At 38.3% G+C, this 13,081-nt stretch overlaps 2 protein-coding genes across 2 annotated transcripts; one reads left to right on the top strand and one right to left on the bottom strand.

Annotated features, from left to right (window-relative positions):
- Nucleotides 1–1,596: 1,596 nt before the first annotated feature.
- LOC136836211 (keratin-associated protein 10-11-like) lies at nucleotides 1,597–2,268 on the bottom strand. Its single transcript, XM_067100214.1, has one exon. It carries the CDS (start codon nucleotides 2,266–2,268, stop codon nucleotides 1,597–1,599), a length of 672 nt encoding a protein of 223 aa, XP_066956315.1.
- A 7,068-nt stretch (nucleotides 2,269–9,336) lies between these two features.
- Nucleotides 9,337–10,664, top strand: LOC136836212 (SCAN domain-containing protein 3-like). The gene is made up of 2 exons (XM_067100215.1): nucleotides 9,337–9,423; nucleotides 9,993–10,664. Exons 1-2 carry the CDS (start codon nucleotides 9,337–9,339, stop codon nucleotides 10,662–10,664), a joined length of 759 nt encoding a protein of 252 aa, XP_066956316.1.
- The last annotated feature ends 2,417 nt before the right edge of the window (nucleotides 10,665–13,081 follow it).

A 13,081-nucleotide genomic window follows, 5' to 3' on the forward strand; every position in this document is an offset into this window, starting at 1 on the left:
TACTACCTTTGCGTGATCCACAAACAGGCAGACATACCTTTTGCGTGATCCACAAACAGGCAGACATACCTTTGCATGATCCACCAAAACAGGCAGACATACCTTTGTGCCACAAACAGGCAGACATGATCCACAAACAGTCAGGCACATACCTTTGGTGTGATCCACAAACAGGCAGACATACCTTTTTGATCCACATGATCCACAAACAGGCAGACATACCTTTGCATGATCCACAAACAGACAGACATACCTTTTATCCACAGCGTGATCCACAAACAGGCAGACATACCTTTTGACAGGCAGACATACTTTTGCGTGATCCACGAACAGGCAGATCCACACCTTTTGCGTGATCCACAAACAGGCAGACATACCTTTGCGTGCGTGATCCACAAAACAGGCAGACATACCTTTGTGTGATCCACAACAGGCAGACATACCTTTGCGTGATCCACGAACAGGCAGACATACCTTTGCGTGATCCACAAACAGGCAGACATACCTTTTACGTGATCCACAAACAGGCAGACATACCTTTTGCGTGATCCACAAACAGGCAGACACCTTTGCGTGATTCACACAGGATCCATAAAATCAGGCAGACATACCTTTTGCGTGATCCACAAACAGGCAGACATACCTTTTGCGTGATCCACAAACAGGCAGACATACCTTTTGCGTGATCCACAAACAGGCAGACATACCTTTTGCGTGATCCACAAACAGGCAGACATACCTTTTGCGTGATCCACAAACAGGCAGACATACCTTTTGCGTGATCCACAAACAGGCAGATCATACCTATTTTGCGTGATCCACAGAATAGGCAGACATACCATTTGGCAGACATGATCCACAAACAGGCAGACATACCTTTTTGCATGATCCACAAACAGGCAGACATACCTTTTGCAAACACCTTTTCCGATCCACGAACAGGCAGACATACCCAGGCAGACATTGCATGATCCACAAACAGGCAGACATACCTTTTGCGTGATCCACAATCCACAAACAGGCAGACATCTTTTGGGTGATCCACAAACAGGTAGACACCTTTTTTAGGCAGACATACTTTTGCGTGATCCTCAAACAGGCAGACACCTTTTGCGTGATCCACAAACAGGCAGACATACCTTTTCCGTGATCCACAAACAGGCAGACATCTTTTGCATGATCCACAAACAGGCAGACACCTTTTGCATGATCCATAAACAGGCAGACATACCTTTTACGTGATCCATAAACAGGCAGACATACCTTTTTGTGTGATCCACAAACAGGTAGGCAGAGACACCTTTGCGTGATCCACAAACAGGCAGACATACCTTTGAGTGATCCAGGTGACACCTTGCATGATCCACAAACAGGCAGACACCTTTGTGTGATCCACAAACAGGCAGACATACCTTTGATCCACAGACAGGCAGACACCTGATCCACAAACAGGCAGACACCTTTGCTTGATCCACAAACAACAGCCAGACATGATCCACAAACAGGCAGACACCTTTGCGTGATCCACAAACAGGCAGACACCTTTTGGGTGATCCACAAACAGGACATACATGGTCCACAAACAGGCAGACACCTTTACATGAGACATACCACCACAAACAGGCAGACATACCTTTGCTTGGATCCACAAACAGGTTGACATAACTTTGTGTTATCCACAAAGAGGCAGACATGATCCACCAACAGGCAGACATCTTTGCGTGATCCACAAGCAGTAGACATATCTTTTACATGATCCAAAACAGGCAGACACCTTTTGCGTGATCCACAAACAGGCAGACACCTTTGCGTGATCCACAAACAGGCAGACATACCTTTGGCGTATTGGCAGACATCCTTTGATGATCCACAAACAGGCAGACACCTTTTGCGTGATCCACTTACATCTTTTGCCTGATCCACAAACAGGCAGACATATCCACAAACAGGCAGACATTTGCATGATCCACAAACAGGCAGACACCTTTTACGTGATCCACAAACAGGCAGACATCTTTTGCGTGATCCACAAACAGGCAGACACCTTGGCTTGTCCACAAACAGTGATCCATCCAAACAGGCAGACATAATCTTTGCCCAATTAACAGGCAGATCATTGAGTAATCCAAAACAGGCACATCTTTTGCGATCCACCTTTTCTGTGATCCACAAACAGGGCAGACACCTTTTGGGTGATCCACAAACAGGCAGACACCTTTTGCGTGATCCACAAACAGGCAGACATACTTTTGATCCACAAACAGGCATGACGTGATCCACAAACAGGCACACACCTTTTGCGTGATCCACAAACAGGCAGACATCTTTTGGGTGATCCACAAACAGGCAGACACCTTTTGCGTGATCCACAAACAGGCAGACATAAGTTTTGCCTGATCCTCAAACAGGCAGACACCTTTTCCGTGATCCACAAACAGGCAGACATACCTTTTGCGTGATCCACAAACAGGCAGACATCTTTTGCATGATCCACAAACAGGCAGACACCTTTTGCGTGATCCACAAACAGGCAGACATCTTTTGGGTGATCCATAAACAGGCAGACATACCTTTTGTGTGATCCACAAACAGGCAGACACTTTTTGCATGATCCACAAAAAGGCAGACAACTTTTGCGTGATCCACGAACAGGCAGACATACCTTTGACGTGATCCAGGCAGACACCTTTTGCGTGATCCACAAACAGGCAGACACCTTTGCGTGACCCACAAACAGGCTGGGACATTTATTTATTAATCATTTCCACATGAATTCATAACTTTAACATAATTTATTTTCTTTCCATTACGGCGCTGAATGGCCTTGTTGGCCCCAGTGCCTGGGCTTTTGCCCTAAATATCATACATCCATCCATCCTTTAGCGTGATCCACAAACAGGCAGACACCTTTTGCGTGATCCACAAACAGGCTGACATACCTTTAGCGTGATCCACAAACAGGCAGACATACTTTGCTTGATCCACAAACAGGCAGACACCTTTTGTGTGATCCACAAACAGGCAGACATACCTTTTGCATGGTCCACAAACAGGCAGACACCTTCTGCGTGATCCACAAACAGGCAGACATACCTTTTGCGTGATCCACAAACAGGCAGACATACCTTTGGCTTGATCCACAAACAGGCTGACATAACTTTTGCGTGATCCAGAAAGAGGCAGACATACCTTTTGCATGATCCACAAACAGGCAGACATACCTTTTGGATGATCCACAAACAGGCAGACATACCTTTTGAGTGATCCACAAACAGGCAGACATCTTTTGCGTGATCCACAAGCAGGCAGACATATCTTTTGTGTTATCCACAAACAGGCAGACACCTTTTGGGTGATCCACAAACAGGCAGACACCTTTTGCTTGATCCACAAACAGGCAGACATACCTTTGGCGTGATCCACAAACAGGCAGACATCCTTTGCATGATCCACAAACAGGCAGACACCTTTTGCGTGATCCACTAACAGGCAGACATCTTTTGCGTGATCCACAAACAGGCAGACATCTTTTGCGTGATCCACAAACAGGCAGACACCTTTTGCGTGATCCACAAACAGGCAGACATAACTTTTGCGTGATCCACAAGCAGGCAGACACCTTTTGCGTGATCCACAAACAGGCAGACACCTTTTGCCTGCTCCATAAACAGGCAGACATACCTTTTGCGTGATCCACAAACAGGCAGACACCTCTTGCATGATCCACAAACAGGCAGACATACATTTGGCGTGATCCACAAACAGGCAGACATACCTTTTGCTTGATCCACAAACAGGCAGACACCTTTTGCGTGATCCACAAACAAGCAGACACCTTTTGCGTGATCCACAAACAGGCAGACATACCTTTTGCGTGACCCACAAACAGGAAGACATACCTTTTGCGTGATCCACAAACAGGCAGACACCTTTTGCGTGATCCACAAACAGGCAGACATACCTTTTGCGTGACCCACAAACAGGCAGACATACCTTTTGGGTGATTCACAAACAGGCAGACATCTTTTGCGTGATCCACAAACAGTCAGATATACCTTTTGCGTGATCCACAAACAGGCAGACAGATAATCAAAGTAACTGAACCCGAAACATATTTAACTTCTTGGCGGAAGTAATGAAGGGACTTGCTTTTGTTTCGTGGTGATTTAGATTTGTCTCGAGGTAGCCAGTAATCCAAAATTACTGTCATCTTCTTAAATCCGTCATCATTGCCTCCGTGTGCATTATACGGAATGCACATTACCTAGGAACCGTCGTATGTTGTTGTTCTATGTTAAGCCAGTTTTTCACTTCTGAATTTTGTTTTCATTTTATCTTGGAATCTTTTGATTACTGCTGTTCTTGAGTGATGTGTATAATTGAAAACTTATATAGCTGTATGCTGTATACATTAAAACTGTGATGTGAAGTTATTCCAAAGTTCATATAAAACAAGGTATAGTTTATATAGATACGTGAGTAGAATCTTGTGTGTTTGTGTTCGGAATGGTGGTACATGTAAGAGCAATTTTGGTTTGTCTTTTTGAAACAGAAATCTATTATTTACTGCCGGTTTTAGAAAAGAAAAGAAAGTTTTTATCTGACGACAGAAATCCCTGGAGTTTGAGGCTCTGAGGTTTCTTCACCACTAACTTTTGTCATTCGAGAGACAATTTTTATTTTTTTGGGAACCTAACTTTCTCTGTATAAGGATTTCGGTCTCTTAGGTATTCGAAATACCAGTCTTGCAGATTTACGTTTTGAATCTTCAGTTTTACCCATGTACACTGAATTAAAATATTTTATCACTTACAGTGACCTTTAGTATAGCTGGGTGTCCTTTAGTAGTTTGTATTAATTCATTGATATAATTTTTAATGTAATGTACAAGCTTTGAACTCGAATTATTGAATATTCCCTGTTTCTTTGTTGATAATTTGCTTCGTCAAAGAGACTGTTATTTGGTAAGAGAAAAGAGTCAAGTCATACAATTCTGTTATATGGTGACTTCTAAACAGGCGATCAGTTGTCGTTTCGAAGATCAGTTAAACAGAGAAAACTAGAAATGTGGTAGCTTCTGTCCAGAAAAATATATAGAAAACTTTCTCTGAAAAGAGGAAGTTTTACAAAGACAAGGGAAAACATAAACAAGGAAAGATTTTCTTGGCATGTAAGGAAGGAAAATTCAACAATAACAGATTCGACCAACAATCCAGTTATTTCTGATTATGGGATAAGTTCGGGAGATGAAGTGACTCGTAGTGTAAGCAAATTGTGCGATTAAGTGTAGAAATGAAGTTTCTGGTTTTATTTTCGTCAATTTTGAGTTACGTTCCGCAGAACACATTTGACTTTGTTCCTCTTTGCCTTGACCAGAACTGAAGGAGACAATGCTCATCTAACTTTTCTACAATTATGGTTTATATTCCTGATGATCTATTCACTTCTAAATGTATAATTTTATACACACACACACACACACATATATATATATATATATATATATATATATATATATATATATATATATATATATATATATATATATATATATATATATATATATATATATATATATTATATATATATATATATCTATATATATATATATATATATTGAACTAATGGACAAATGATGAGCATGTGTTTCATAGAAATAAATTTCTGACTCTCATCGGGACTGAACCCCAGTCTTTCAGATGAGAGGCCAGGGCATTACAATTTGACCCACACAAGTCATAAAAAAAGTACTCTTGTACCTGTGGCTTACTTGGGCAAGCTGCTGCTAGCGTACCAGAGAATTTTAACCAACTTCCCGATCCAGCAGTGAGTCAGTTGGTAGCATTTCATGCAAATTACCCCTTCAGCATGAATTAGGTGGGACTAATGAACACATGAGCACGCATTTCAAGGAAATAAATTTATGACTCACATCAGGACAGAACCTCAGTCTTTCAAATGAGAGGCCAGGGCGTTAGCAATTTATTCACATACTTCATTAAAGAAGTTGGAGCCTAAGTACTCCTGCACCTGAGGGTTTTCCAGTCCGGCTGCCAACTAACTTACCATCAAATTTCACCCAACTTCTGACCCAGCATTTCATTCGAATTACCCCTTAAACAATAGAAAGGAAATGTACTAGATAGTGGCAGGTGAGGGAAGGAATTAATCGTAGTGTAAGTGAAGCTAGGAAGATGCGTCTGGGAGATATGAAAGAGACTTGGATTGTCAATGGAAACCAAAGTGAAATGCATGGAAGTGATATTAAGATGAATAATTTTCATAGCATTTTTGGTTTAAGAATCATTGAAATGGGGACAAATATGGAGATACTTAGTTGTAGTAAAAAGTTCAGTGAGGGTGAAAGTATGCATCAATGTTTTAAGATGCTTTGGTCAATTAAAAAAGAATGTAGGATAGTAGGTTGGTGAAAAGTGAATAATTTGAAATTATTAGAATCCATAAGGGGACTAAGACATAGAAGGTGCTAGATCAGTGATTCTTAACGTGGGCGCTACCGCCCCCAAGTGGGCGCTGTTGACTTTTAAAGGGTGGGAATACTCAGGTGACGCTATGTTCAAAAGGCGTAACGATATTTACCCCACAGCAAATTTACTGTGTAGACTTAGAGTCCTGTACAGAGTACTCTACCCACGAGTCAGACACTTAAAAGATAAATTAGATATATAAATAAGTACAGTAAGTAAATAAAGTGAATGAACAGATAAAAAAAATCCTTTACCAAGTACTGTACAAAATAAAATTAGATCTTATTTTCATTTTCACCCATCATGAAATAGCATTGGTTCTTTGTCGAGTGTGGCTCCTTCCTAGAAACCACGTTACCTAATGTGATTTAATTGTGTAATGTAATATTTTATCGTATTTTTCACTACTTAAAAATCATAAAATTGCGATTGAACAAGTTGATGATATTTCAATTCATATTTGAGCAACATGGCTTCTTCTACCTTTATTATTATTTCTATAGCCATCTAGTAATTCGTAAAACTATGGATGAGCTGTTTGCAACGAGTGCTAAACGCGTTCAGATCCTGCATCAGCTAGGGCTAAGTCCAGTTGATCAGTAGATCACGCGTTAGAGATCATCGCACTTACTCTACTCGACAGTGCAGCTTGTTGTGACTGAAAAGTCAAATGTAGCTAGGTAAAGAAATGGGGCATTATTTCTGAAATCTGATTCTGTTGAAATTGAAAGCTTCCAGGACATGGTTAAGTGGATTGGTTATGGCTCAGTGCTTGCATTATAATTATATGATATAGTAAGTGCTGAAGTTTGTTAATGACAAACAATTTAATAGTCTTAGCCGATTCTTGTATGAACATGCAAGTGTGAAGTGGGAGGTTACATAATCCTTGTTTTGTATTACTCTTCTTTGTCTATTAGGACTATATTGCTCTGAAGTGTCATGGCATGTGAGTAAAAACAGTGAAGTGATACTAATGACGGTGATCATATAAACTTAAAAAGCCATGAGACCTATATAGAGAGGAAATGGGCGTTGCATATGATTACGGTCATGTTGGATGCTTGGAAAAAGTCAAGTTTTTCTGTTTTTTATCACTCGAGTATTTCGTCTACAACGGAAGTGTCAGCTGCCTAAAGTTCTAAATTTTATTAAATTCTGAGTAAAAATAAGCGAGATAAGGCATTTTTCTTTCTTGTCACTTACACATCGCCATCACATGGATATGTCAGCAGAGTATGTTGTTTTTTCCAGGAAAAAATGCATGAAATACGTTAAATAGGTAAATGACTATGTTGTATCGTATGTCTGGCCGTTGTTCATACCCTACGCTTGTTCTTTCTCTCTATAGCTCAGTGTCACATAATAAAAAGTATGACGTCACAGCATGATTCCACTCATTCTGTTTGTTTTTCACGGCCGTTCTGAGAATTTATTTGACTTTGTTGTGTTTGTGATGCTTTATCTAAAATCACTAAGCGGAAACGAGTATTTTTGACACTGCAGAGGGAAGAATTAGCTCGAGTTAAAGCCAAATATTCACGAGTGCTGGCATCCATGCTTTGGAGTCATGGCCTCTCCCTCATCCCCAACCCTACCTGTTCACCATACTGTTCTGCAACATATATGTATATATACCTGTATATGTATATATATATATATATATATATATATATATATATATATATATATATTTTTTTTTTTTTTTTTTATATATAGGTGGATCTTATGACTCCACAATAACTTTATAAAAATGGCCTTGTAAGATACCCAGGACATATAAAACACAAAAACAAAAAAAAAGAAGTACACGGAGCGGAGGGCTCTTCACTAGGGGAAGTGCATGGATATAAAAATAGTTATATTTGATAGCACACAAAGGTCAAAGGAGAATTAACTGAAAAACATTATAGAAGTATCCTGAAGGGGGAGCTTAATGCCATATAATTACAGGCGTCTTTCTGAAACGATATTTGGACCCACGTTACACATCTAATGCTGAATTTGGGATTGAATTACTGGAGTGCACTGAAGGCGCCAAGGACTCCCCGAGGCGTTACTGGTGACTCAGAGGAAAGAAGCTGTGAACACGTGGATGGCTTGAACCAAGGAATATCAGTGAACACAAGTTATAGGCCCAGAGATTAATAAATGCAAAAGGGCAATCGTGACTAGCAACTCGTTTTGGTACGTTACCAATTTGTAGGGCGTAGGGATGCCACATCTTCTGCCGAGAGCCACGTGGGGAGCGTGGACAAATGGTAGCCTCCCTCTCCAAGGTATTTCTTCAAGTCGATTGGGGCGAAAGGGCGCCCTTGGGATGATGAAAAGGCCGCCGTTTAATGTCAGTCGCGTTTGGGAGACTTGCAATCTCCCTTGCAGTCTTCTAAGGCCAATCACATACACAATTGTTCTGTTCATTAGCAGAATTTTTTGACCTCATTGAATATGGTATTTGGAGTTTTGCCATTAGGATAAACAGTCATTATCAGTCTTTGGATAATGTGGACTGTTTGTCCAAGAAAAAGCTTGTATTTTTGAATAAAAACTCCATTAGATACCATCCAGTTTGAATGATATTTATATATATATATATATATATATATATATATATATATATATATATATATATATATATATATATAAAGCTTTTTAACATTGGCTTTCTTTTTTGTTTTTCTTTGTACATTTCTGGTGGCATCTATTTTTATGATACATATTTGTAGATAAATAAGACTAGAGTGGCCCTAGGAAAATTAAAAATAGAATACAGGAGAATCATATAAATTTTGATAAGAGGCCTGCAGATGCACAGATTATAGTAGTTTGAGGGACCAGTGTGAGTCCCATGGCTATGGGTTGTGTTATGCGTGTAAAGCAAATTGAAGAGGATATTAATATAAAAGAAGATAGGAGCAGTGTGCTGATACAGAAAGTAGTTTATATAAAAATATTAGTTTTAGGGACTGAGGATGGGAATGGTTTCTTCTTTCTGAGCTTCAAGAACAATAAATTCATCTACGGTTTACAAGACCATTATTTTATTTAAACTGTTGAAACTACATATTTATTAAAACTGTATTAAACTGTCCATTTCGTATAATATGTAATAATAAATATTTATTGTGCTTCAGAGCATAGTTTATTCAAAACAATGCTAATTTAGCTGCTATAACTTGTATATCGAGTTTCAGATGAGTAACCAACAACGCAAGTGTCGCCAATACTCGAGTGAATACTTGAAATGTGTTGTTATTCATTCTGTGAATAATGAACAGTTACCAATGTGTTTGATATGTGAAAAGACATTCACGAATGAAGGAGTGAAACCTTCGATAATGACCTATCATTTGAAAGTAAAGCATCCAGAAAAAGGAAACAAGGATATAACATAGTTTCGTCATTTGAAAGTATAATTTGAAAATCGTTCCACTTGGAGGACTGTTCAGATCATTCGAAAATGAACTTGAGAAAAGACTTATTGCATCTTACAAAATTTCAAAGCTCATTGCTAAATGTGAAAAGCCACACACTATTGGTGAAACTCTTATTATACCAGCAGTGAAAGAAATCATCAATACTACGGTGCCCACTCAAAAGAATGTGACAGCTTCAATTCCCCTGAGCAATAGTTCAGTGTCTACTAGAATTGATGAGATGGCAAAGGACATTGAAGATAAACTTTGTGATGGACTCAAACCAACAGGATTTTCTCTACAACTTGATGAGACAATACTACGCGACCATGAAGCTTTGTTACTGGCTTACGTGCGCTGTGTAAATAGCAGTCATGAAGTTATTGAGGAGTTTCTGTTCGCTGAACAATTAGAGGTTGACACTAAAGGTTCAACGATTTACAAGACAGTTGAACAATTCTTTATACACAAAGGAATTCAACTTTCAAATGTTATTGCATGCACGACCGATGGAGCACCGTCAATGGTTGGATGCCATCGTGGATTCATAGCACATTTAAAAAGAGAAGTTCCGGATATCTTCACCATCCACTGTGTCATTCACAGACTGTATTTAGCTGCAAAGCGTCACAGCGACAGATTGCATAGTACCTTGCAAGTTGTTATCAAAGCAGTGACTGAGATCAAAGCCCATTCATTGAATGACCTCATATTTCGCCATCCTTGTCATGAAAATGAAGAAGAATTTGAACTGCTCTAGCTGCATACTGAAGTTCGACGGCTTTCGAAGAGTAACTCTTTACGACGCTTTTATGACCCCTATGGTTCTCTTGATTATTGGATGAAATAGTGAGTAAAGATTTGGAAAGCTGGAGACCAGTTGTTGCTTATTTGTCTGATATTTTCAACAAATTAAATGAGGTCAACATTAAATTGTAGGGAAACAAAATGTCTTCTTATTCGATTTTGGTTATTAATCATAAGGCTAACAATATAAAAAAAAGAACGGTGAGTGAAAAATTCATATTACGAAAAATGACGAATCATTTAGAAAAATTTCACTTCAGATGATTGGGCAAAAGAGTCAAAGAAGAATCTATATTTCGTATCCAAATAACAGCATATTAACTAATAAAATAGTATTGAATAATCATCATCGAAATTACATAAATAAAGAGAGAAATAATTATACCATAATCGTTGAGAAAAACACACGAAAGAAAAAATCTCATAACGTCGTATGTTATCGTGTGACAGGAAAGTTAAACTGTCTCGTCACTTGCACCGATAAAGACGGGTAACAGACTCAGCTGCACCACATTATCTCATTAGCTTGCATGAGGTTAATGTTTGTATCGTAGATATGCTCGGCATAAATAGAACAACCGTGTATAGATGGATACGATAACAGAGAGAAAGAGAAATATAAATGTATTGAAAAAAGTGGGGGACGACCCCATGGTTGCACTACTGTTGAAGATCATCATCGGATGATCATTGAAGGAACTCTGCCTAACTATCCTGACAACCGGTGTTGGTATAAAGAGAGAACATTATGCGCTCCCAAACCATCCGTAACAGGCTACATGAGACCAAGATATTATTCGATCATATTCCAGCCAAGAAACCCTTCATAATAGAGAAACACAAGGAAGAGAGGCTAGGGTTTGCGTTGCAATAATATCCAATGGCCGATGGTTTCCAGAAGAATGTCATCTTTTGCGATGAGGAGGAGACATTCTCCACTGATAAGCATGGTAGTCTTCTTCACTGCGGGCATTTAACGTTAACTAAGTTAATGCTGAACTTCTTGTTAATTTTAATTCTTTACAAGCTTAGATAATAAGAAATACAAAATAGGCATAATATATTCAGTTAATTTCATAAGAGGTATCAAAATGATAGACCTGGGAAGGAGCGAGGAGAGAAACCAGAAATTGCACATGATAATGGCATATATATATATATATATATATATATATATATATATATATATATATATATATATATATATATATATATATTATATATATATATATATATATATATATATATATATATATATATATATATATATATTCATGTATAAAGTATATTGATTAGTGTATTTTTATCATGTATTATATAATTGTTGTATTTCTCTAGGTACAAGAGTTATTATTATATTAACTGTTCTAATTATCATGTATTCTGTGTAATAATAGTAATTATTGAAATCTTTGTGAAGTCAGATCTCACCAGAATTGATCTTTTAAATGAATTAGCTAGGTCCAGCAAGCAATTTCCTGGTAGAGTCACGTTGAATGATCCCATAATCTTGCTTGCTTCTAAACATTTCTTGATCTAGACTAGAGTCGAACGATTGCATCAAAGTACGTGTTGTATAGCAATACCCTTTGTTTGAATGTGTCTTTCTCTGGGAGAAATTATTGCGCAAAACCGCGTGGCTGTTATTTCATATAGTTTCTGGACATGTCCCAATCGAAGCAATTGCATTGTCCTGAACACGCCAGCTTTAGCCCAAAACGTTTTGCATTAAGATGACGTCATCTAACTTTGCTAGAATACTCTATGGGGTTTTGCTTTTGACTGGAAACTGAAAAATTTGTCATTCTGATTCTAGATACCTTTTGTGGTGGCTCTCTCTCTCTCCTCTCTCTCTCTCTCTCTCTCTCTCTCTCTCTCTCTCTCTCTCTCTCTCATTAAAAAAGTGAAATTCTTAACGTAGAGTAATTAATTGTCGGTCACTCCATTTTAGTAAATTGTGAGATCTAACATTTAGCTTTGTAGCAGTGTGTGTGTGTGTGTGTGTGTGTAACGGCGCTCAGACAGGAGTTGTGAAAGAGTGTGTAATGGCCAGAACTTCAGTTAACGGGTATTGTAATTCAAATTTATACCATGGCGTAATTTGAAGTGTTTAAATAAGTGATTAGCAGACCGGTCAATATAATAAGGGATTTGTTCTTTAGTGAATTTACATTCATTTCATTTTCATGTTTTGTATAATAGTGTGTTCTTAGTGTCACTGAATTGTTTAATTCTTTTTGAATTTAATACTTTTACATATTTTGTGTGTTTACAATCTCTTAGTTTTTCAACATACTTAATTTTGTTTCCAATAGTAACATTTTGGTTATTTAATTTTGTTTCATGATTTTATTTAAGAAATAATTAAGA

The sequence above is a fragment of the Macrobrachium rosenbergii genome, chromosome 56 (assembly GCF_040412425.1).
Source record: "Macrobrachium rosenbergii isolate ZJJX-2024 chromosome 56, ASM4041242v1, whole genome shotgun sequence".
NCBI classification, from domain to species: Eukaryota; Metazoa; Arthropoda; class Malacostraca; order Decapoda; family Palaemonidae; genus Macrobrachium; species Macrobrachium rosenbergii.

Coding starts and splice junctions, on each gene's coding strand:
- LOC136836212 (XM_067100215.1), top strand. CDS start 9,337: ATGGCTATGGGTTGTGTTATGCGTGTAAAGCAAATTGAAGAGGATATT. Junction 9,424..9,992: donor GCAGTGTGCTGATACAGAAA/GTAGTTTATATA, acceptor AAAATTTCAAAG/CTCATTGCTAAATGTGAAAA.
- LOC136836211 (XM_067100214.1), bottom strand. CDS start 2,268: ATGCCTGTTTGTGGATCAAAAGTATGTCTGCCTGTTTGTGGATCACGC.